General features: G+C 43.2%; 1 protein-coding gene across 2 annotated transcripts in view; it reads left to right on the top strand.

The window, feature by feature from the left end:
- The window catches only part of Erich1 (glutamate rich 1), a 56,783-nt gene extending 32,232 nt beyond the window's left edge, over window positions 1-24,551 (top strand). The window contains exons 4-6 of one of the 2 annotated variants that reach the window (XM_075986261.1): window positions 19,624-20,067; window positions 23,065-23,259; window positions 24,169-24,551. In XM_075986261.1, the coding sequence (XP_075842376.1) occupies window positions 19,624-20,067; window positions 23,065-23,259; window positions 24,169-24,281 (752 nt within the window). In that variant the 3' untranslated portion in view covers window positions 24,282-24,551. The remainder of the gene's footprint in view (window positions 1-19,623; window positions 20,068-23,064; window positions 23,260-24,168) is intronic. The other variant, XM_075986262.1, reaches the window with a different exon arrangement.
- The last annotated feature ends 439 nt before the right edge of the window (window positions 24,552-24,990 follow it).

Here is a 24,990-nt window from a genome sequence, read left to right as displayed (position 1 = left end):
TTGGTTCTGTTTACTCCCAGTAAAAGGGGGAAGTGCAGCTTGGCAATCTAATAGCTAGTACCAGGAAGAACTAAAGTCTACTTAAGTCTAGCAATTGATGAACAGCTAAAGGTGGTGGAGGAGCCCCTTTAGCGCCTAGAAAACTGGGCAGGATGGAAGAATCTTGCGGTTTCTCCAGAGTTGAGAAGAGATGCCTGAGCAGCTGTAGCGTGTCCTAGGTTGTGAATATCACCTCCGCTGTTCGGGGTATCCGCATTATTACCTCCAGTGCTTCAGCAACAGGCAGGGTTCCAGCACGGCAGCTGCACAGCTTCACATTGTGAGATGTGAGTCATTAGGGATTGCTCTGACCTGGGCCGTCCTTGTTTCAATTCTGGAGTTTTGTTTCATTTGTTTGTTTATTCCATATTTTGTCAGTGTCCTTTCTCGGGGACATTTACACCTCTGCTTCAGTCCTGTGTGGTCTGAGCCCTTGTGCTGACAGGTAGGGAGTTGAACATCATTCTAGACTCCCCTGATTAATTCTTTGGAGACAAAAGAGATAATGTGGTTTGTCCTGCTTTGTTCTTGAACTCAAGAATATATTTGTCCCAACTAGATTTTATGTCATCTTGACACACAAGCTAGAGTCATCGGAAAGAGGGAACCTCCGTTGAGACAGTGCCTCCATAAGATTGAGCTGTAGGGCATTTTCTTTTCTAGTGGCTAATGGGGGAGGGCCCGGCCCATTGTGGTGGTGCTACAACTGGCCTGGTGGTCCTGGGTTCTATAAGAAAGCAGGCTAAGCCATGAGAGCAAGCCAGCAGACAACTCCCCTCCATGGCCTGTACATCAGCTCCTGCCTGCAGGTTCCTGCCCTGCTTGAGTTCCTGTCCTAACTTCCTTCAGTGACAACAGTGATGTGGAGTGTAAGCCAAATAAAGCCTTTCTTCCCCAACTTGCTTTTTGGTCATGGTGTTTCATTGCAGCAACAGAAACCCTAACTAGACAGCCTTCTTTAGAGTTGCATTCCTATCGGAGCTCTGCCATATTGAGACGCAGCCAGCCTAACTGGCAAGGCCTAGTCATCCTCAACCTCTTCTGGCTTTTTCCTTTTGTGGAATATTTTATTGTATATAAAACATTTATGGCTTTTTGCTTATTTAAAATTTTAAATGTCTTCTCATGTGTTTTATTTTGTTTTTATTTATTATTTTGATACAAGTTTATTTTATTTATTTATTTTACATTCTGACTACAGTTTTCCCTTCCCCTCTCCTATCATCCCCTCCCCCCACTGCTTCTCCACTTCGCCCTTCAATCTACTCCTCTGTTATGTTCCAAAAGGGACAGGACTCCCATGGGTATCAACAAAGCATGGCACACCAAGTTGCAGTAAAACTAAGTACTTCCCCTTGTATTTAGGCTGGGCAAGATAATTCGGTGTGATTTAGAACCACAGAAGAGAGAAAGTCTGGCATTCGTCTTTCTGAGTTCACTGCATGGAACCTTTTCTAGGCCATCCAGTTAGCTGCAGATTCTAAGACTTCATTTTTCTCTGCAGCTGAACAGTATTTCATTAGGTGTGTTACCACATTTTCATTATCCATTCGTGTGTTGAAGGATATTTGGGGTGTTTCCTTTTCCTAGCTCTTGTGAGGATTGCAGCAATGAACATGGTATGTCTGGGTCATATGGTCAATTTAGTTTTAGTTTCTTAGGGGCTCTCCCTACCAATTTCCCAAGTGGCTGGCAAGTTTGTGTGCCACCAACAGTGAATGAGGGCTCCCTTTGCCTCATGCCCCATCCAGAATTTACTGTCAGTTGCTTTGTTCATCTTCTCCACTCTGTGGTGAGATGAGATCTCAATTTGCATTTGCCTAATTGCTGTGGGTGATGAGTGCTTTTTAAGGTATTGCTTAACCGTTTTTATTTCTTCTGTTGAGAATTTGGTTTAGATCTGCAGCTCCTTTTTAATTGGATCACTTGTCCCCTTGACTCTTTGTGTTTTAGGACATCCTAGATGTTACTCCTCTAACAAAAGATTCTTTCTCATCCTGCAGTTTCTTCTCTTGATTGATTGTTTCCTTCGCTGTGCAGAAGCTTTTTGATTTTACAAGGTTCCCACTTCTTGTCAATCGTTGGCCTTGATTCCTTGCCTAATGGGGTCCTGTTCAGAAAGTCCTTTCTGCTGACTATATTTTACAGGATACTGCTTATGTTTTCTTCTAGCAGATTTTAGCATTTCAGGTTTCTGATGGAGGTCTTAGGTCCACTTGGAGCTCATTCTTATGTAGGGTGGGAGATACGAATCTAAATTCTTCAGCGTGGGGACATCCCGTTTTCCCAGCACCATTTGTTGAAGCTGTTGTGTACGTTTTTGACCTCTTGTTGAACATGAAGTGCTTGTAGTAATGTATACTAATGTTCGGGTCTTCTGTTTTAGTCTGTTCATGTGCAGTCTATTTTTGTACCCGTACCGCGTTGTGTTTATTCTGATAGGTCTGTTGTAGAGAGTGGATGAAATCCTGAGTGACTCATCTGAGTTGCCAGGCTGCTAGTGCATCTCCATTAGAGCACTTGGCACACCCCACACTAGGTTTTCTGTACACACACGTGGGTGTGTGTCTGTCCGTTCTTCACCATTGCCCCAGTCAGGTTTCCAGGACCCAGCTGCTCAGGTCTCGGCCTCTATAATGGATTTTAGTCTAGAATGGCAATTCCTCAGGTATTAATCATTTTGCTGAGGATTGTTTTAGCTATCTGGGGTCTTTTCTGGTTCCATGTGAATTTAGGATCTTTTTTCTATGAAGAATGCTGTAAGTATTTTGATTGGGGTTGTATTGCTTCTGTAAATTACTTTGGTATCAATTTACAAAATTGAGCCTACCAGCCCACGATGTGAGAGGTTTCCATTTTAGTGTCGTCTCTTTCTTCCGAGGTTTGAAGTTTTGTTTGTAGCGCTCTTTCCCCTCCGTGGTTAGGTTTCTTCTGATCTAGTCGTCCCACTGAACTTTAGGTTCCATGAGGAAACAATAGATAAAGGGCCATTGAGGAAAGCCATCTAATGTTGGCCTGTGGCTTCTGCACCTACCCTCCCATGCATATGTACACACTCATGGTAACAAACATGAGCACCACATATAAACAACACACATGCACGTTTCCTCGTGCATTTCACAGGCGCTGTTGAACAGCCACTCTACATACAGCATTATCTTCCTTCTTATTGTTCTCAGTTTTTCTTTTCCCTCCCTCAACTCCTCCCAAATCCTCTCCCCACCTACCTTTCTTTCTTATTTTCATATTTTCTCTCTTAAAAATAAAAAGAAAGAAAAGAAAATCCCAGAACAAAATGAAAACAGCAGGCACGGAGTCTTTTTTGTGTTGGTCAACCGTCCCTGAGCTTTGGTCTGCCCTGGCTGACAGGCCCAGGGCCATTCCATTGAAGATACCTGATTTTCTTACTTGTGCAGACAGCTTCTTGATTAGAGATGGGACTTTGTACCCGTTTGCCCTTCTCTGTCATGGGATTTTGTCTAGTGAGCTTCACACAGAGAGAATTAAAATATTTATATAAATATTAACCTAGAAAAATTGGACCTTACTTCAGCGTATCAGAGCTTTTTCAGGGAGGAATTCAAATTAATTAATTAATCTTATTGAAAGTAGTTAAATTGTACATATTTGTCCCCAAACTTATCAAGTGTTCATAAAGTAAATACATAGTTTAGTAATGAAAGTCTTCCTAAATAAGAGCTAAAGTCAGCCTTTCCTTGGATGGCATCTGTCCTCCTTAGGGTCCTTGTTACTTGGATAAGACACTGATCAAAACCATGGGAGAAGAAAGGGTTTCTTTGCCTCACGGGCTACAGTTCCCCATCAAGGGAAGCCAAAGAAGGCAGCAAAGACAGGAACCGAGTCAGAAAGCCAGGAGGAGCGCATTTCACCTGCTCCTTTCTCAACTGCCTTTTCTCACACAGCCCAGGCTCACGTGCCTAGGGATGGCACCGCCCACAGTGTGCTGGGCCTTTCTGCATCAGTGAGCTCCTGAGAAAATGACCCAGAAGCCATCTGATGGAGGCAGTTCTTCAAAGCTAACCAGAACAGTATTAATTATTATCAGGCATTAGCATTTAAAATCATAAAAGGGTCAGCATCTAGACTGTCATATTTTAACTCCCATTCCCTTTCTGATATCCCGTGTATTCTTTCCGTGTCGTTCAGAAGTAAGAGCTGGATTGAATTGCATCCCATAACTCAAGGCCCCTTTAAAGGAGGCTGGCGGACTGAGATAGTCAGAAGGCTGCAGCTATTTTTAGTATCTAGCTCCACTCCAGCAGGTTTATCCAGAATGTCAGTGCCAAACAGCAGCTAAGAGAATTTCGGCAAATTTGGATTATTATTTTTTTAATTATAAGGTCATGAGAGGTTTGTCTTGGGGATAGCATCATTTCAAACTTGATGCTTCAGAAATTATAAATGCCAAGCCTCTCTGGTTCCATCATGCACATTTTCTTAGAGCTTTTATTTGTCTTGTGTGCAGAGGGTCAGATTGTGGACCTCTAGAGCTTTGAATGGACGTGTAGATAAAATCCCATAAAAAAAGGCAAGTGAAAGGCTGCTTGGCACAGCCCAAGGGCCCGCGTCTCTTAGAGCAGCTGGGCGAGGATTCCTGGGCTGCTCAGGTGACGCTTAGTTATCCCCTTCTTGACTCGGCCTGCTCTCTGCTGTGACCTTCCTGGCATCAGACACATGGAGTCTTGAATGCCTCTCTTTCCTTCACTCAGCTCGACTCCATTGGCAAAGCTTGGGCAGCTGCAGTAAGGGATCAAGGAGGTTGCTGCCTTCAGTGAAAGGGGACTGAGCACCTTGCAAGCGCCAAAACCGACCTGGGTCACATGCAGCATCCGGTCTGTATATGGTGTAAGGAACAGGTGTGGGCAGCAAATATCCCTGCAGTTTGCTGGCCATGGGATGTTTTAGGTGACTGTCCAGACTGTCCTTCTTTACAGTTAGTCATTCTTAATTTTATATGACCCTGATTGATTTGGTTTATCTATTTTCCTTAAAAGTAAAACAAACAACCAAAACAGCAACAAAACAAACAAACAAAAGGAGCCCCCAACATCCTGACACTGGAGTGAGGCTCTTGATAGACTAGAAACTGGGATAGAGATACTAACAAGGTCATGGTAGAAATGACCAAGAAGACAAATCTAGAGACTAAATTCCAGGCCAGGAGACCAAGAAGAGGGGAAGTCGATTTAAAAATAAAAAAATGAAAAATAAAAAGAATATCTCCGTTAACGGAGACCATTACAGAGAGCCACACCTAGTCAAAATGCTTGTGCAGACCTGGCCCCAATTGATACATTTACAACACAACCCCACGCTGGAGCTCAGCACCAGAGGAAGGTGTAGCTTTCTACTCTGTGCTCAGAACAGGCTCCAGTGGGGCTCCTGTGCAGCCCAGGCCCTCGGTCACTTTCTCCGGCCACTGCCTCTGAGCACTTGTCATACCGACAACAGGAGAGCCGGCTCTATTACAAACCGTCTTCTCCCCCTCCGTGTGCCGGCAGAAAATGCATGCATAGTGTCCACCCTATGTGACCTCTGGTGAATGGTGTGCACTCTGGTGCCGATGTGCCTTCTGGGGTTCTGTTTATCCTACGGTTGGTGAGAACAGCTATTTCTGCAGCGAAAACATACAATAGGAGTGGATTTCAAGGAGTAGTGAAGAGCCGGAAGTGTCTTGACCAAGCGTGGGAGTGTGCTGATTGCCCCTGTGGATTCAAATGCACAGGATAGCCAACTTTCTGGTCTCGGGAGGCCTCCCTTGCACAAGAGCTCCCCTTCTGTGTGTGATGTGCTCACCTGACTCTACCCTCCCGGAGCTCTGAGAGCCTGCTAGCAAGTGTCTCCACAGCTAGGTCTTTCTTTGCTTGAGAACTCCTGTGAGCGTTCTCTTGATGGAAAAATAGAAGTCCAGAAAGCCCCTGCCTATTTCACAGAATCCTTGAGATGGTTTCCATGGAGCCATTCCTCCATTTTAGCAATCAAATAAAACAATGATTTTTCTTCTATTTCCATAATATATTTATCAAATAGGCTTTGTTTTCTGCTGTTATAAGGAATGCCAGAGGCTGTGCAGTTTATACTGAACACCTATATATTTTCCTCATGTGTCTAAAGCCTGGGAATTTTTTTAAAGATATATTTATTATGTATGTATACAGTGTTCCACATATGCCTGCAGGCCAGAAGAGGGCATCAGATCTCATTACAGATGGTTGTGAGCCATTATGTGGTTGCTGGGAATTGATCTCGGGACCTCTGGAAGAGCAGTCAATGCTCTTAACTGCCTGAGAACTCTTAAGATCAAGAGGCCACACCTGATGAAGGCATTGGTGTTGTGTCATCCCTGGTGGAATGCAGGGCAAGATGGCCAGGAGGGAGAAGAGGCTAGATTCAACCAGCTTACTCCATCAGTAAAGGCAGAATCTACTCACAGAGGCAGAATTCTCATGGCCAGACCCCTTCCCAAAGGTCCTGCCTCTTTATGTTGTTGGACTAGGGGTTAAGTTTCCAACACAGAAACCATGGGGATACATTCACTTCATTTGGAGTGTATTTTATTTATAAGCCTATTTATTTTTTCTGAGTTTTGCTGTAAGGTTTTACTAGAAAAAAATCATAGATGGTATGTATATGTTTTTAATGATGCTATACATAAGAAGGACAGTGTTACCATCATTTTATGCTTTGCATAATACACAGGAACTTACCCAGCAGCACCCAGAAGACAGAGTTGTGGGGATTTCAAATTCAAGACCAGGCGGAGCTGCATAGTACACAGTCTCAAAATGGGGGAACTCGTGTAAACACTGGGGTTGGTTTGTTTTGAGACACTAAAGAGCAAACACAGGATTTTACAAGCCTACAAAAGCACTCCTCCACTGAGTGTCACCCCAGGTCCTAGCTAACACTGTGAATGCCTATTTACTCTATATTTGGAATTAAAAGCCAAGCTGCATTAAATCCAGTAATGATGGCTTTACCCTCCGGAGATATATTTTACTGACTACATCTAATGCCCCTTTGTTTCTAGTTATTGTATTCTTCTATCTTTGTCTCTCTCTGTGTCTCTCTTTTCCTCTCTCTCTCTCTCTTTCTCTCTTGCACACGCACACACACGCACACACACACACACTTTATTTAGAAATGATAAAAGAGCGTTCAGACACCCTTCTTCAGGATTCTGACAGCACGCTTTTCCTCCTCTAGCACATCTAGAACTAGCGCCAGACCCTTGGCCAGGGTCAAGTGCATCTCGTCGCAGTTCTGTAAGCTCTGAGAATAATTCCCAGACGCCCTGCAAATCCTGGTCAGGAGTAGTGTGTTAGCTGCTTTTCTTGTCACATGACCTGAAAGATGCAACTTAAAGAAAGAAAGATTTCTCTTGGCTTACAGTTCAGAGGATACAGTCCATCATGTGGAAAGATTTCTCCTGGCTTACAGTTCAGAGGATACAGTCCATCATGTGGAAAGATTTCTCCTGGCTTACAGTTCAGAGGATACAGTCCATCGTGTGGAAATCAGGGCAGCAGGAGTGGGTCCAGTAGCGTGCCGCAAGCTTGCAGTGACAGCCTGTCACGTGGCACCAACAGGGGACAAAAATCTCTGGGCAGAAGCCAGACAGGCTATATAGCTCTTAAAGCTCTATCCTCAGTGACCTTCAGTGACCTACCTCCACTGGTCATTTCGCTTACACTGAAGTCCCGTGACCTCCCAAGGGGAAAACATTCAAACACTAGCCTGTTGGGGGGACATTTGACATTCAAACCAAACAGACAGAGCATATAGTGACTCACTGTCACTGTCCGTACAGACCAGTGTACTCGTCTGTGGCAGGGTGGCCACCGTTGCTTTCTGGGCTGTGTTTGAGACCTCCAGTCACTATTTATTCATCAGGAACTCCACACCATTCCTCACTGAGGCAAGCATCTAAGGATGAAGATTGAAGTCACTGATGTAATTTATAAAATGAGGTCTTTTATTTCTGTTTATTTTATCCTCTCCACTGCTCTGTTTTTAAACAGTCTCCATGTATTTGATTTATGTTGTTTCTTTCCTGTGTCATCTGCTTGATCGTGCTCGATACTAAATGAATGTTTTTATCACTTTGTCATTGTAGATAAAGAACTGCAATTTGTGGGCCTAAAGACAGAATCATCTGTGATTTGCAGTGGAGCCATTTGGTCCCATCATAAGCTTACTGGTCCAACTCCAGTCCTCAAAGCTGAGCATTTCTGAGATGATCTTTTAAGAGATGTTGTAACTTGCAGTGGGAGGGTGCGTTTGAATATTTAACAGTTTTAATTAGAACCTACAGAAGAATTCTAAAACTTATTTTTACATTTAAACTGAGAGAAAGCGTCACGTGAAAGTTTGCAAATTCTATGAAACAGTTCTTTCATGGTAATATTTTCTAATCATTTGTATAAACAAGCAAATAAACCAAATGATTATTAAAAAACCAAAACCCTTCAGATATGATGGCTTACCACAGAAATCCAGATGTGTGGTTGTACTCAGAGTGTGAACACCTGTTTGCGGACACGGGGACAGTGAACCTCAGCAGAGCAGCTGTCTGGGCACGTGCTCTGCTGGTGGGAGCCCACTTCAGGAGCTCAGTGAGTGGCTGTTCTTCATCTTCTCGTGTGTGCTTCCATCTGAATGGCGGGTCTGTTAGGATCTAAGAGTTAGGTGATGGGGTTCCTCTGAATGTTGAACATAAGCATGCCAGTTTTAGTGAAAGCGCTGGAAACATTGGTTGTTCAAAGCAGAGGAAATAGTTGAGATCTTTGATTTCTGTTCAGGCAAACAGTAGAATGGGGAAGGGGTAAGCATGAGCTCCATAGAACTAGGATGGGAGTGACCCTGGGTGATCTATATCTCTGCATACATCAAGTCAGGACAGCCTTGTGAGCCAGCTGACCACTATGAAAGTTAGTCCCCTGCCTACCCACAGTGACTAGGAGATGTGACAAAGCAAAGTTTTCTCTATTTTGTCTCAGCTGGAGCCGTCTTTGGTTGAACCTGAAAATGACCCCACATGCACCTTTTCTACCCCCATCATGAAAAGTCTGGTGGGAAAAACTAAACCCCATTCAGGAACTCAGGATCAAAATGTCCCAGCTCAAGACTGTTCCCTACTTTCTCTAGTATCAGGTTAAGTGTATCTAGTTTTATGTGGAGGTCTTTGATCCATTTGGAGTTGAGTTTTGTGCAGGGTGATAGATATGGATCTATTTGAATTCTTCTGCATGTAGACCTCCAGTTTGACCAACACCATTTGTTGAAGATGCTGTCTTTTTTCCAGTGTATATTTTTGGATAAGGGTTTGTCTATCTTGAACTCATTGGCACAGGAGATGACTTTCTGAACAGAATATCAATAGCACAGGCACTAAGATCAACAACTAATAAATGGAACATCATGAAACTGAAAAGCTTCTGTAAGGCAAAGAACACTGTCAGTCAGGCAAAGTGGCAGCCTACAGAATGGGAAAAGATTTTTACCAACTCCACATGCAATAGCAGACTAGTATCCAAAAAGTATAAGGAACTCAAGAAACTAGATATCAGAAAACTAAATAATCCAACTTTTTAAAGGGGGTACTGATCTAAACAGAGAATTTTCGGTAGAGGAATCTCAAATGACTGGGAAACACTTAAAGAAATAGTCAACAATCTTAGCCATCAGGGAAAGGCAAATCAAAACTACTCTGAGATTCCATCTTATACCTGTCAGAATGGCTGAGCTCAATAACACAAATGACAGTTCATACTGGCAAAGATGTGGAGAAAGGGATCACTCCCCTGCTGCAGATAGGAGTGCAAACTTGTGTGCAAGGGGAACACTCCCCTGCTGCAGATAGAAGTGCAAACTTGTGTGCAAGAGGAACACTCCTCTGCTGCAGATAGGAGTGAGACTCCTGACTGTGAGAAGGAGTGGGTCTCTGGCTCTTTTCCCTGTTCTTGGGACTCTTTTCATCCTGTTGGGTTGCCATGTCCAATTTCAATATGAAAGTTTTTGTTTATCATAATATATTTTATTCTGTCGTGTTTGGTTGTTCTCTTAGAAGTCTGTTCTCTTCTAATGAGAGGCAGAAAGGGAGTTGATCTCAAACTGGATAGAAACTGGAAGAAGCAGAAAAAGGGAAAACTATAATCAGGATGTAGTATGTAAGAAAAGAATCTATTTTCAATAAAAATAAAAAATTTAAAAGTAATAATAATAAAAGAAAAAGAAATGTCCTGGCTAACTGCATGTTTCTGGCTTCTATTAAACTGCTTGCTTGCTTTATTCCCCCTGCAATTGCCAACCAGAACGTAGTTTTTCTGTTCTTTGCCTTTAAAAGCTCCCTGTAAAAAATTTGTTATTGCTGCTTTGTGAGAAGTGTTTCTCTCCAGGCAGTTGCCAGCAGGCTTAGTACACACTCAATTCAGACTTTGGTTGACTGAATGGTCTCTGTAGTTCTTCCTGTGGCAGGAGATGGGCTCATCCTTCCTAACAGTTCAAAGGAAAGAGTCCCAGGCCTGGAGAAAGACCTCAGTAGTCTGGAAGTGCTAGGGAAGGAGGCATACTGGAGCACCCTGCTGGGGTGGCAGTTTAGAAGATGGGACTGTCACCCAGTATAAGCTGAACCAACTTGAGTTCTTCTGATAGCAGATCATGGCTTTAGAGGTCAGAATCAACAGCAATTCTCATAGGGCATTCGTGTGCACTTAGCATGCACTTCTGTAAAGAAATAGAACCGAAGAGTGGAGCTCCCAGGTCTGGGTTTAAAAACGAAACCTGTACTCAGCAGCCATCTGCTAAGGAGCAGGCCACTGCTTCCTTTGGGACAAAACAGGAAACCCTTTCTTGTGGCCATATCTGACACTTCTGACGTGCAATGAGCAGGAATTCCAATCTATCATTACTTTAAAAAAAGAAGCATGCTATTAACTCTGCCTTAAAGGCCTGTAGTTAAGTGAGCTGGGTTGTAATTCTGTCTCCTTTGTGGTCAAAGTCCTGGTGACCGTCATCCCAGGCTTCCTGTCCAGGGTTCTGTGTGCACTGGTTGTTTTCCTTACCCCAGTGCTAGGTCAGTAGGGTTAGAAATTCACATTTCAGTTTGTGAATTAACTGAGATTGATTTTGTGTGATAGCTAATTTGTTTTATCATCCTAGTTGGATTAAGAAATGCCTGGGACATTAGTCAGACCTCTCGGTGTGTCTGTGAAGGGGTTTCCAAAGACAGGTCTGAAGAACTCTGAGCTAATCCATTGATTAATCCTCTCACGGGTTCGTATGATGGTATTATTGGGAGGTGGAGAAAGGCAGGAAGTGGTGCCTTACTGTAGAGAGGTGGGGCATCCTTAGATGTCTTACCCTGACACCTTCCAGTGTTGCCAGCCTTTTGTAAATACTGCCTGCCAAGAAGTGGTGAACAGCTTCTTCCACACTCCCACAACCACGATGCTCTGCAGGAGCCCACATCTCTCCGCTACACTGCTGGTGGCGTTGGTGGTAGTGTTACAGGGACACAGAGGAAGCAATACACTGGCTTCTCATGTGCTTTTTAAACAGATACCATCTTTGGCTGTATGGTGAAAGTTATTACTTAATTGGTGAGACATTTGTCGTTCCAATACTTGCTTTTTGTCTCTACTCAAAACTCTAGCTAATGTCCCAGGACAAGCTCCATATGCTTTCACCCATCAGCCTGTCCAGCACAGCTGCCTCTGGCCACGTGTGGCTCTCGTGCTTGATTAGGAAAGGTGAGATATACATGATGCCCCTCCTATCACACAAACCACACTGAAGTACATACGCATTTACTTGCAGCCAGTGGGTTCCATGCGGGCAGTTCCCCATTACAGAAGGACAGCGCTACTCAGCTATTTCAGAGCTAATGTAGAATTCCTGAGAAAGTAGCCTTGCCAAGGGTTATAAAGAAATATCTAGGATATACAGGGTTATAAAAAAGCCTTTTTTTAAAAAAATTAAGGTTTTCCAAGATTCATCTGTTTTTTCTTACATGAAAATGCTTGGTATATAAGTATTTGCATCAGATATATATCTATACATATGTCTATGTATAGATATATTCATATATATATATAATCTTTCTTTGAGAAATGTAAAGTATTGGAGAGAATTACATCAGAAACTAAGTTGAAACTGAATTGTGTCATAATCCTTCAGCATCTTGTTTTTCTAATAATTCTTATCTTGGGTTTATCTAAGAACACAGGCATGGTCATTTCCCTCTGGTGAGATTTTAGGAATACATGGGTTGTAATTGTGAGTTATGTCATAGTATTTTTAAAAATCATTCATGCTGCTTGTTTATGGCAGATTTGTGTTTAAGACCATCTTAACTGCTACAGGGGCCACTGCACGGGCGCCTCCCAGGTGTGTGCGGGGGAGGGGAGAGTAGCCTTAGCTTAAGTGAGGGTTTTGAGTTAGGGAATGGGGGGGATTGAGAATATGAGTGTGTGGGTGTGTATCACTAAGAAAACGGCAGGGATGAGAAGGATTGTGGCCAAACCAACCTAACAGGATTCTTGCTGAGGGTAAGGCAAGTGAGCAGACTCACCTTGGAGCTGTAGAGGTAGATAAGCTATGCTAGATGTGCAGGTGTGGGGAGGTAAACATTCACAGGTGGGCTCTGGAGAAAGGTCAGGAGACTTGTGAGAATCTTTGTCAGAGGGCTTTTCCACCTCGGTGAAAATATGACTTCCAGTCAAGGAATGTCCTCAAGGTCATTGTGGAAAAGGTGTCGCGGTGAAAAGCTGGGTTCTAAGAAATAGGCTTGTCCAAGTAGACTGAAGGCCAGTGCCTTCCAGGTGAGCGGGCCGTGTTTGTTGTGACACTGACTGTTGTCAGACACATCTTTGCCACCGTCCTCATATTTTCTTCCTTAAGGTAGTTTCCCTCCAAGGCTCTGTAAGATCCCCAAATCCCAAGAAAATGTTTCTCTTTACTAATATATGAAAATTATGCACACACACCTTATTTTCTCAGTTGCCAAAATATGTGTAAGCAACACTGCCTTAGGCCTGTATTTTATCTAAGATGGAGGCTACAGTTTTCCTGTATGAACATATATGTAATATATTTTATACAGTGTTTTGTGCTCTCTAAACCTGGGAAATTCTACAACCTAGGAGTGCATAGCCACAACAAATGCAAAAGACGGAGCCACCTCACTGGGCTCCCCCAGGGTTCATCCACTTCCTCAGCTTGTCTTAGCTCATATTAGCACATGAAGTCTATGCAGCAATCCTGTGGGACCAGGGCACAGTGCAGAAGCCAAGGTACAGTGTGCCGCTCCCAAAGTCATCATCAAAGATCTAGATGAACATATCCCTCACAAGTCCTCTCGCATCCTGTTAGGACCTTGACCTCGATTCTGCTAACCTGTGAGGCCCCAACTCTGCCTTCTGTCCTTTGATCCTGGCCCTAGAGCTTTGAGTAGTGTTGTGGTGGTTTGAAGGAAAATGTCCCCCAAAGGGAGTAGCACCATTATGAGGTGTGGCCTTGATGGAGTACACATGGCCTTGGAGGAGGAAGTGTGTCACTGTGGGGGTGGGCTCTGAGGTCTCCTATGCTAAAGCCACATCAGTGTGACAAGCACTTCCTCAGTTTCTTCTCCAGCACCATGTGCCTGCATGCTGCCTTGCATTTGTCCATGACAATAATGGACTAAACCTCTGAACTATATGCAAGCCACCACAATTAAATGTTTTCCTTTATAAGAGTTGCCATGGTCATGGTGTCTCTTCACAGCACTAGAAACCCTAAGATGGGGGTCATGTGAAGGCATAAGTCACAAACAATGCCACACCAGTTTGGAATTATGATTAATAGGGTGGTATTTATTTAAAGGGGAAAAAACTTACAGATCACCGTCCCAGCCCTCTGCGCAACCAGGAAGGGAGTCTAGTAGCCTGCGGAGCAGGAAGTGAAGAGAGAGAGGAGAGGGAAATGGCCGCTTTTTTAAAGGGAGAGAGACCACGCCCCAATGGGCTGGTATCTCAGCAGCTATAGGTTGGAGGAGCAGGAGGACCTCCCGCAACACCTCCCCCTTTTGTTTAAATAAGAGAGTTCTAAACCTACTATGAAATTATATACAATAAGTACAAATATCCTATTCTAACTAGCTTAGGTCTTGTATAATAAATAACTTGGCCAAGTCATGAGAGAAAGTAACTACATTTATATAGTCTTCAACCCCATCAAAGATCTGAGAAGGGAAATAATGTTACCTGGGTAATTAGGAAGTTCAGTAAAACAACTTCCAAAACATGCAACAAATCACAGAGACAACTAGCTACCTGGGCAATCACCCAAAGTCGCGTTAGCAGCGTTGAAGCAACCAACTTTGGCTAAGGCCTAACATAACTGACATACCATTTTCAAAGGCAAGCAACTTTTCAAAACTATCTTACCCTGTCTTGGCAAGATATGACAGTCCTGTTTTATCCATTGATGCATGTTCTGTATCTCTGTCAGTGGTTGAGGTATGGGCATTTCTTTGCCCAAGGGCCAGTTCTGCCAAAAAGAAAGGCTCCAGGTGGAGTGTCTTTGGTGCTCAACATTCTCTCGGGAATAGAGCGGTGTTGCCAGGAGCAATTGTGTCTCACTACCACAAAACTCTGAGTTAGATTAAAGGCCATTTTCTATAGCTCTTTGAAGAAGTTGAAGATTATCTATCTATACTGGGTATAATCTCTATATATCTAAAGAACCTGATTAATCTAATTATAAATGACAAACTTAGATGACTATTAATCTATATAATTCTCAATATCTATCTAACTTAAAGACTAAGAAAATAAACGACTGTGAAACAAATGAGGACAATGACCTCCAAATATAAACAATGTACAAATATACATTGCAGTAGGTAAATATATATCAATACACAAACATTATATAAGTATCTTAATCAGAGGTAGAAATGTACACTGCAATATGGTAAATATATACAATATATATATCAATACAATATATGTCAATACATAAAAAAATGTTTTAAACAGAGGTAGAAACATGCATGCATACAATAGTCAATATAATTAAACTTTGTATCAATATACAAGAATCTATACCAATATATTTGTCTAAAAACAGTAACTCACAATTACAAATCTATTATCCCATCATCCCTCTTTTTTTTTTCAAAATGATCCCTGAGCTTATAAAATTCCTCCCCCAACCCTCAATCATATACTAATTATAATCAACCCCTAAATGATGTCCCTAAACCCAAAGGCAAACTTTACTGGGAGAGGGGACATCGTCCTCTAGAGTTACTTCTAGCTGTCATAGGGGCGACGTTCTTTCTGGGGGATCCTGTGAAAGTAAAATGATGGTTAAATTTCAAGATCAATGTCTTTTTAAATTGCCAATAGTCTCTGAATATTTTGTGCAGGTCTGGCCGAAATGTTGTATAAGATGTGCACCATTTCAGCTAACCAAGTTGGAACTGTCTTGTACAGCTGGTACCCAAAGCAGGTCTTGTTGTAGCGCTATCAGTATCATGACGTCATATCAACCAGGTGGAGTTGTTGTTATGGGGCCCCATCTTCTTCCTGGAAACTTCAAATGTCACTTCATTGTGAAAAACTTAAACATTAATCATATAGACATATATATACATATTCACTGAAAGGCATGATAGATATATTCAATGAAAAGTATGATAGATATGAAGAAAAGCAAAGATGTTTTCTAAACTCATATTTCTTTCTGTCCCATATCATGGCTCTTGACATGAGACAGAAACTCCAGAAACTCTGGGTTTTTCTCTTACTAACAGGCTTGGAATTGGAGAGGGACTGAGCCAGAGTCCAACTTCAAAACCAGCTTTATAAATTTAGAAATATGGTTTAATATATTTTACTTACACAATTCATTCAATTTTCTTGATATTTCCTATTGGGCAGGTATTTTTCCATCTGTCAGTATCCAAACATCCAGGGTCCCTTGAATTTTTCAAAGATGAGTGTTTTCCTGTGGAGATAAGAACAGAACCTTGCCTCCCGCAACAGTCATGTGACTTTTTTATGTTGGGAATTGGTCTGGGACCTTTACTCCATTCCTCATTTAACGGTAGCACACTCTTTCTCTCTGACGGACTATACCCTTCTCATTTAGTTGTGCCCTTACCTGTTTGTAAAAAGCTTGCCTCACACTTTGGAATTTCCTTTATATGCAGCAATGTGATTCTCATGCAGTCTCTGTTCTCCCTTTGTTTTGGCTGGGTCCTGAGATAACCCTGACCCACAAGCAAATGGCCAGGATAGCATTCTTTCTAAGTATGGGAAGGTTTGACAGTAGAGAGGTCTTGTAGCTGTCCCTTATCATGTTTTGCGTTTTCCTTCTTAATTTTAATTGGATCTAAGACCTTGTCATATAGTAGTGTCAAAATTTCCCAAATATTTTCTTGTGCTAGGCTATTTCTTTTGGGCCACCAACCAGTGTCCAAACCATGACACAGAGACATCATTGGCTTTGAATGCTCAGCCTAGCTTAGACATGTTTCTACCCACGTCTTTTAACTTAAATTAACCTGTTTCTCTTTATCTACACTTTGTCCTGGAGCTTATTACTTTCTTACGTCTGTATATCTTACTCCACTGCTTCTCTGTGTCTGCTGACTGGCGTTTGCCTGGCTTCTTGCTCCAGGCATGTCCCTCATTCTCTCTTCCTTCTTCTCTCTTCTCTTTTTCTAGATTTCTCCTCCAGTTTCTTTTCTCTGCCCACCAGCCCCACCTACCCTTCTCTCTGTCTAGCTTTGACTTTTTATTAGAGCAATCAGGCAGGCAAAGTGAAGCAAATACCACACTTCTTTTCACAGTTAAGCAAATGCAGCATAAAGAAAAACAACACAGCTTTACACAGCTAAAGTAATATTCTGCAGCATAAACGCATGTAACATATCTTTGCCTAGTTAAAATAATATTCCACAACATTTTCTATCATGGGAATCTTTTCATTAGCAACATTAAGATTTTGTGCAAGTTTTTTCCCCTGCTCTCCCCTTCTGTGATGGTTTGAATGAGAATGACCCCCATGGACTCAAGAGTTTGCATATTTGATCCCAAGTTGGTGAAACTCTTTGGGAAGGATTAGGAGGTGTGGCCTGTCTTAGGGTTTCTATTGCTGTGAAGAGACACCATGACCACGGTATGGTAAATGCATCATTTGAGAGCTGTTTTGCTGTTGCCACCTTTTAAAACAACTACTTCCTAGTCCTTTCTGAAATAGCAGATCAATGCTGTAATCATTGTCAATGTGACAGCCATTCATATTATGGGATGACCACTTGAAGACGAAATAAACCACAGAGAACAAAGGTGGCAAGTAGCTGTAGGCCTGGAGGTGGCTTCCAGAGGGGAGGTGCCCACAAATAGCTGGAGGAGAACTGAAGAGCCTCTGCCCTCCCTCCGTAGTGAGCAATCAGGACTTACGTACACATTGGGGACCGTTCACACTGGCTCCCAGATACATCCTTCCTTCGAGACGATAAAATATCTGTGGATTCTGTTCTCCAAATTAATGACATTTAATATTTATAAAGACACCAGGAAGATTGTTTTTTCTATTGTGAAATGAACCCAAGAGAAACAGTTCCATAAACAGTAGTCACTTTGGGGCCATGAATATTTAATAGACCATTTCATGGTCAAAAATTCAAAGATACTTGAAATCAGCATTGGCTCCTGATATCAGTTCATACTAGCAGATGAAATGGCAGAACACTCTATTCAGAAGTCTGCTGGTAATTAAGGGGAGCAATTTATGAGCTAGCCCATAATCTAATACCACGATTTTATGAGGCGTAGTTCTGGCCTCGTGTCAAGTTTGAGGTAGCAGTGGGTTTCATAGATACTGTTGCTAAGTGTGTCAGGAGAAAACTGAGAACTTTCATTCAAAAATAGCAATGAGATTGTTCACTGTTCCCCCCAACACAGCATCTAACCTGACAAGGGCACCAAGCTGAGGGATGATCCATGTGAGGTGGGAGAGAGCAGGGTTCACGCTCACTGGAAGAGACCTTGTGCATCTTCAGGGTGGACAGAGTGTGCCGGAACTGCCCTCACATCTCCGTGCAAGTCAGCTGCACATAAGGACGCTAGTGTGCAAGCAGAGAAAAAGCCACTGACAGGTAGTTTCCTATGGGACCAGTAGGCAGCACTTAGGTTAACCTTGGTTTCTCAATAGTGTACAGCTCAGAAATCTCAAGCAAGAATTTCCTAAAACAGAATTGTCTGGCCGGGCGATGGTGGCGCACGCCTTTAATCCCAGCACTCGGGAGGCAGAGGCAGGCGGATCTCTGTGAGTTCAAGACCAGCCTAGTCTACAGAGCTAGTTCCAGGACAGGTGTAGACAAGCTTTGCAGTTGTAGGTGTGGTCAGACAGGGCCCAAGTGCATGAATTACCTGTGATGAGAAGATCGTTGTGTCTGTGGCCTGTGTGCTTAGTGACCTTCAAACATGTAAGATATATGTGTGATGGAGTGCAGAATTGTGTGTCATATATTTTTAGTCTCCATATGTAGTCTCAAGAGTCTACATACACTCCCAAGAGTTTCCATATATATTCTTCAGTAGTCTCCATATACATCCAACAGTCTCCATATACATCCAACGGTCTCCATATACATCCAACGGTCTCAATATACATCCAACAGTCTCCATATGCATCCAACGGTCTCCATATACATCCAACGGTCTCCATATACATCCAGCGGTCTCCATATGCATCCAACGGTCTCCATATACATCCAACGGTCTCCATATACATCCAATGGTCTCCATCTACATCCAACGGTCTCTGTATACATTCAACAGTCTCCATATACATTCTTCAACAGTCTCCATATTCTCCATCCATTCTTTGGGAGTCAGTCCTGCACAGTCAGCCCTCCCTCGCATTAGTAACAATGCCTCTACTGGGTGTTCTCCCACCAGTAGATTTTTCCCCTGTCCCTGTGTAGGGCTTTGCTGCTCCTGAGATATTTCTGTGTGCCTGATTGATGGGTTGTTCACACTAGCTCCTGCAACTCTTAGAACGGAAAACGTGTAAATGTCTATTCCTGTTCAGTAGGACAACACTCGCATTCTGAAGACAGACAGCTAGAGGCTGAGGCAAGATGATCTCAAATTTAAAGACATCCTGGTATCAACTCTATAGGAAGCCCCATCTCAAGAAAAACAATTAAGTAAATAAATAAGTCTAGTTCATATGCTTTTATTCCAGGGCCATGGGAGATTAAATTTTGCACTAATAAAGATGCAGCTGTATCCCTAAAAACACAGTCTAAATGTCAAAATTCTCATAGCCATATGTATATTTTTTGTAGGATGAGGAAATAAAGATGGAGATTCATATGAATTGTAGTTGAGACTAATATCTAAGTGAAGTAATCACTGAAGGTAAAGTTGAGAATCACTGAAGTAAGTTGTTTAAATACCTTTTGTACTGAAACTATAAAAAATCCTGGTAGAAAATGTCTCTAGTTAAATATGATTGCTATGGTTCTGTTATACTCAAAATTACTGTATTTGAATTTTTCAGCAGAACCAGATCTTCAGGATCAACCAAAAAGGAAAAGAATTAGAAGGCGCAAATCCAAGAAAAATATTCAAAACCTCAATGATGTTGTTCTAAAGCAAACAGAAGTAGAGACACAGCCAGAGCTTTTGCAAGAGAAAATGCACCCCCAGCTTCCAGATGCCCCCACGATGAGCAAAAATAAAAGAAAGAAGCTGAAAAAGAAGCTGCAGCTTAGGAGGAAGAAAGCAACTGGCTCCATCGCCAAGCCCTGTGGGATCAGTTTCCTGTATCAGCCCGAAAGCGGCAGTGAGGCCGAAGCGGACGGCATCGCAGGGGGAGAGACCGAGGAGGACCAGGAGTGCTCCGTCACAGATGCCACCCAGGAAGACATTGAGCTTGCCAACAGCAAGGCCGACAGCATCCTGAGTTTTCTCAGGTCAACACAAGAAATTTATTTTTATGATGGTAAGGATGTCCCTCCTACCCATGTCTTCCTTTGAATGGTGGCAGCCACCCAGTATTAGGAAAATAACTAAGTGTAGTAAAATGCTTCAATTGTTACTGTATAAAGCACATTAAAGTGTGAGTCTTAGTTATTTTTCACATTGCTCTGATAAGATATCTGATAAAAGAAACTTAAGGAAGAAGGGGACTTACTGGCCTTTATATGTCATTTTACATATAATGAAGAAAGGCCATCATGGTAGGGAAGTCAGGGCAGGGGAGCTTTAGGCTGCTGATCCTATAGCGACAGTCAGGAAGGGAGCAGTGGATGTTTGTCTTCCTCTCTCTCTTTCTCTCTCTTTCTCTCTCCCTTTCCGTCTTCCTCTCCCTCCCCCTCCCCCTCCTCCTACCCCCCCCCTCTCTCTGTGTATGTGTGTCTGTCTGTCTCTGTATCTCTGTCTCTCTCTCTCTCGTCCAGGATGCCAATCTGAAAGGGTACCTAACCACAGTGGGTGGATCTTCCCATTGTAATTGGCCCTAAGTGATATAACCCACCATGGACTTGCCTAGAGGGCCATCTCACAGCTGATTCTAGTTGATAATTGGGATCAGCCTTCACAGTATTCCAAGTAAACAGTAAGTTTCAAGTCAAAACCCAGAACGTTTCAATTCTTTCTAACATGAAACTGTATTCGCCCACGGCTCCTACATGTTGTCTCCCCTGTGCACCTTGTGGGAAACAACAGCCAGCACCATGAACTTAGGGTTCCCACTGTGAAGTTGGGCTCCTGCCATGAACTTAGGGTTCCCACTGTGAAGTTGGACTTCTGTCATGAGGTTTGGGTTCCCACCATGAAGTTGGACTTCTGCCATGAAGTTAGGATCCTGTTAGGAAGTTGGGGTTCCCACCATGAAGTTGGGCTTCTACCATGAAGTTAGGCTCCTGTGTTGAAGTTGGGGTTCCCACCATGAAGTTGGGGTTCCCACATGTGGATTGGGCTTATGAGTTTTGCATCTCTCAAGTCAGCCTCTGGGATGTGTTGGTGTTGGAGGCTGTGTTTCTCAAAGCAGACCATTTCAGCCGACTGCTTGGACCGGCTGCTCGTTTTTATTAGCTGCAGAGAAGTGAGCGAGCCACAGCTTTTCCTAGAGGCACACTGGCTTTTTCCTTTTCATATACAACCTGCTGGCCTGAGTTTTCAGTAAGCATTTTTGAGCAACTGCATATATATTTATATAGGACCTGAAAAAAATAAATTCTATTCTCCTGGTTGACAATTGCTCATTTTCATACTGTTTGATTAGCAACTGACCTAAGGACCAGAAGGAACTGGTGCCAATCAGCATCCACTGTGATCACATTCAGAACAAGATGCACTGAACGTTTGCTCTCCCAGTTGGATGGCATCACTGGGGCATCTAGGGAAAGGTGTGGGTGTGCTAGATGCAGATGCCAGCCAGCCAGTGAATGTTCTTGAGAGTACCACTGAGAAGTGTGCAGTCATGTGAGAGGTAACTGTGTAATGATCTGTGTGTGAAATACCCCCCCACACACACAGCAGGTCTGACACTCAGACAGCTGTAATTCGGGAAGACGCCAGGCAGAACAGGAATTGTTCCTGGAGACGACAGCTGAGCTTTTCAAAGTGATTAAGGCCATATAGGCTCCAGCAGGACTGTCTTAGTTAGGGTTTCTGTTGCTGTGGAGAGACACCATGGCCGTGGCAACGCCTTTAAAGGAAAACATTTAATTGGAACTGGCTTACAGTTCAGAGGTTCAGTCCATTATTGTCATGGAGTGGAGCATGATATCTAGCACATGGTGTGCTAGAGAAGGAGCTGAGAGTTTCTACACCCAGATCTGCAGGCAGCAGGAAGAGAGAGACACAGGGCCTGGCTTGAGCTTCTGAAACCTCAAAGCCCACCTCCAGTGACATACTTCCTCCCCTCTGGTCACACCTATTCCAGCAAGAGCACCTCTCCCTGGTGACCAAGTGTTCAAATCTCTGAGCCTATGTTGGCCATATATATTCAAACAGCCACAAGGACTGACACAGATAGTGTCACATGTAATCACACCATCAATCACAGGAAGCTGGTGACACATAAAACCCTGAAGTTGGCAAATATGGTCCATACTGCGATGGAATTGTATCCAGCTGCAAGAAGGTTGAAGCTGTGACCCTTCCAGCAAACTGAAACTAAGACCATCACTGATGTTCAGTGAAGCAAGCCAGACTCAGATATACAGATACTGCAATTGTGTTTCCCATATGGAAATCTAAATTTTAATTTACGTGTGTGTGTGTCCAGGACATGGAAGTAGAAAGAGGACCGTGAGATGGAGGAAGAGATCTAAAGAAAGTGGGGAGGGAGGGACAGCAGAGGGTATGGAAACCATGTAACATGGAAATTAAAGAAGGGATGACTGGTTAGGGACCAGAAAGAGCAGTGATGGCAGCAGGCAGAGGCAGCAGTGGGACAAGTAAGAACCAGGGTACATGTGAACATGAAGTGAAATCCATTACTTAGTGTGCTGACTAAAATAAAAAGTAAATGAATAGAAAGTTTAAAAGAGCCAAAGAAAAAAGAACCGATTGTCTTTCCAAGACAGACGCCTAGATCAGTGGACCTTTCAGAGAACAAAGCTGGCCTCTAGGTGGCTTTTCTTGGTTTGTGCTAAACAGCCAGAACCCTTGCTCTGTTGCTGCTGTTTTTAAAGACCCGAAGCTTGCCTTTGAGCTTAGCTTCCTTGTCTGTCTTTCCCTGCTGTTGTCTGTCACTCAGGCATTGTGTTATGCGCGGAAGCTGTTTAAACAATCAGCTACACACAAGCCGGATTTCCAGTGTCGTGCCAATAGTGGCACACGCTCATCTTTCTTCCCATAGTCCTATCCCAGTTCTCTCCTGGGAGCTTGTTACGTTTCCCGCATCTCATCGCAAGCGGGAGGTGTATTTGAGGACTCTGAATGAAGTGAAGTTTATCTTGAAACTAAGATTCTGTGGGTCTCCTTTCAGACACTTCCAAAGACTTCGATCCCGCAGTGTGCGTAGAAACAACTGAAGAGCTGCTTCACCTCCTCGAGTCTCGGAGCATGCCCCCCTCAGACGTGCTCATCCTGGACCACCTGAAAACTCTGCTGCTCCTGCAGGACACCGAGAGGCTGCAGAGCGCTCTGAAGATGTTCCCAGAGCATTGTGCAATGCCCCCTGGTAAGTACTGCAGCATTCACTCAAGGGTTTCCCCAGAGAGGAGTGTGAAAAGATACAAGACCTAGAACGGAACCTTCAGAGAAAGATTGGAAGATCTTCCAATCTTGCAAGTAGGGGTGTCTGCACTCCACTTCCCTGTACTCAAATTCACTGTGAAGCTTCCTTACGTTATCCCAACACAGAAAAAGACACAGAGAGCTCAAACACCTTGTCTATAGGCAAAAAACAAATAGGATCTCAAAGGGCCTGTGTGAAATAAAGGGGAATTTGCACACACACACACACACACACACACACACACACACCAGCACCAGGTCTCCCAGATACTATATACTACGTGGTTTGGAAGTAAAGCATTATATGGAACAAATCAAGAGGAGCCCTGGGATTGGGCCATAGCTGTGGAGGGGTCCCCTCTGTCCAGGCTTAGGGCTGTCTCGTATTCTCTTTCGCTGCAATCTTTAGAGGTAGAACCACCCTAAACTAAACTCTAGATGTATCTTTTCTGGGACCTGTGCCTCACATGCAACTTGGGGTGATTGTAAAACCTGATGCTCAAGGAAGTCTGGGCCCCTTGGGAAGGGCCTGGAGGGCTGGCAGGTGTGTAGAGATGAACTCTGTCCCCTCGACTGTTTTGGCTGTCGTGGCACAGCACTGCCATCCTGAAGGCCGAAGACTCCAGCTCCCGGTACGCCACTTAGGATTCCATCTCTTTCCTGGACACGAACTTCCGTTTCCTTTCTGCCTCCCTTTGCACTGTGCCGCTGTTGGCTTATTGCTGTCCCAAGATAGCATTCCTTAGATTGTGTCCGGTGTTCTCTGGACCCGAGGGCTAAAACCTATAAAGTAATTAGTATTTATGATTTTATTTATTTAATTTTTTGTTCTGGTTTTGTTTTTGCCTTACAGACCATGCCAGAGTGATCTCCGCCTTCTTTAACTATTGGATCACACATATTCTTCCTGAGAAGGAAACAATGAATGAAGCAGCGTCTCTTTCAGAAGATCTGTCTGCTCTTTAACAAGAAGGTGTTAAATACAAATATGTCACGGACTGAACTTCATTCTTGTACAGAAAGATTTATTTTCTGTGTGAGTCAAACACTGGAGACATTGAAGACATTTCTACCTTATTATTTATTTCTGTGCTTGTATATAGTAGGTAAGGTATTAGATGGGAAATTAAGGTAAAATTGATATATGTATTGAATAACTACATGTCACTGGATTTTTTTCTGGTATCCACAATAATTAAAAACGAACATTTTATTAAATAAGTAATATAATTTGAAGTTATCGTATTTGTTATTAAAATCACCCTGTGTCTGAAAACCCTAGTGCCCAGGGAGGTAGCTCGGCATGTAGGAAGAGCTGTGCTGTGCTGCCTGGAATCCGAGCCCTGCAACTCATAGCTGCTGCAGCTGTACGCATCTATACCCCAGCACGCCTATAGCAAGACGGGAGGCAGAGATGGGAGAACTCTCTGGAGGTTCCCCAGCCAGCTTGCCAGAAGCCTGTAGTGCAGCAGCAGAAACACAGAGATCCCGCCTCAACAAGGAGGAAGGCAAGAACCTGTTCCTGAAAATTGTTCTCTGTGATCCCCTGTAGCATGTGTGCACCCACACTCACAAACACACACGCACATGCATGCACTCACAATACAATACTTCTTAAATGCCGTGTTTATCACAAGTTTTATATTGGTAAAAAGGTTAAATAGTTTGATTATAG

This window comes from Microtus pennsylvanicus, chromosome 9 (genome assembly GCF_037038515.1).
Source record: "Microtus pennsylvanicus isolate mMicPen1 chromosome 9, mMicPen1.hap1, whole genome shotgun sequence".
In the NCBI taxonomy this organism is placed as follows: domain Eukaryota; kingdom Metazoa; phylum Chordata; class Mammalia; order Rodentia; family Cricetidae; genus Microtus; species Microtus pennsylvanicus.
Note: the sequence above shows the minus strand (reverse complement) of the source record. Positions and strands in the feature narration are given on the sequence as shown.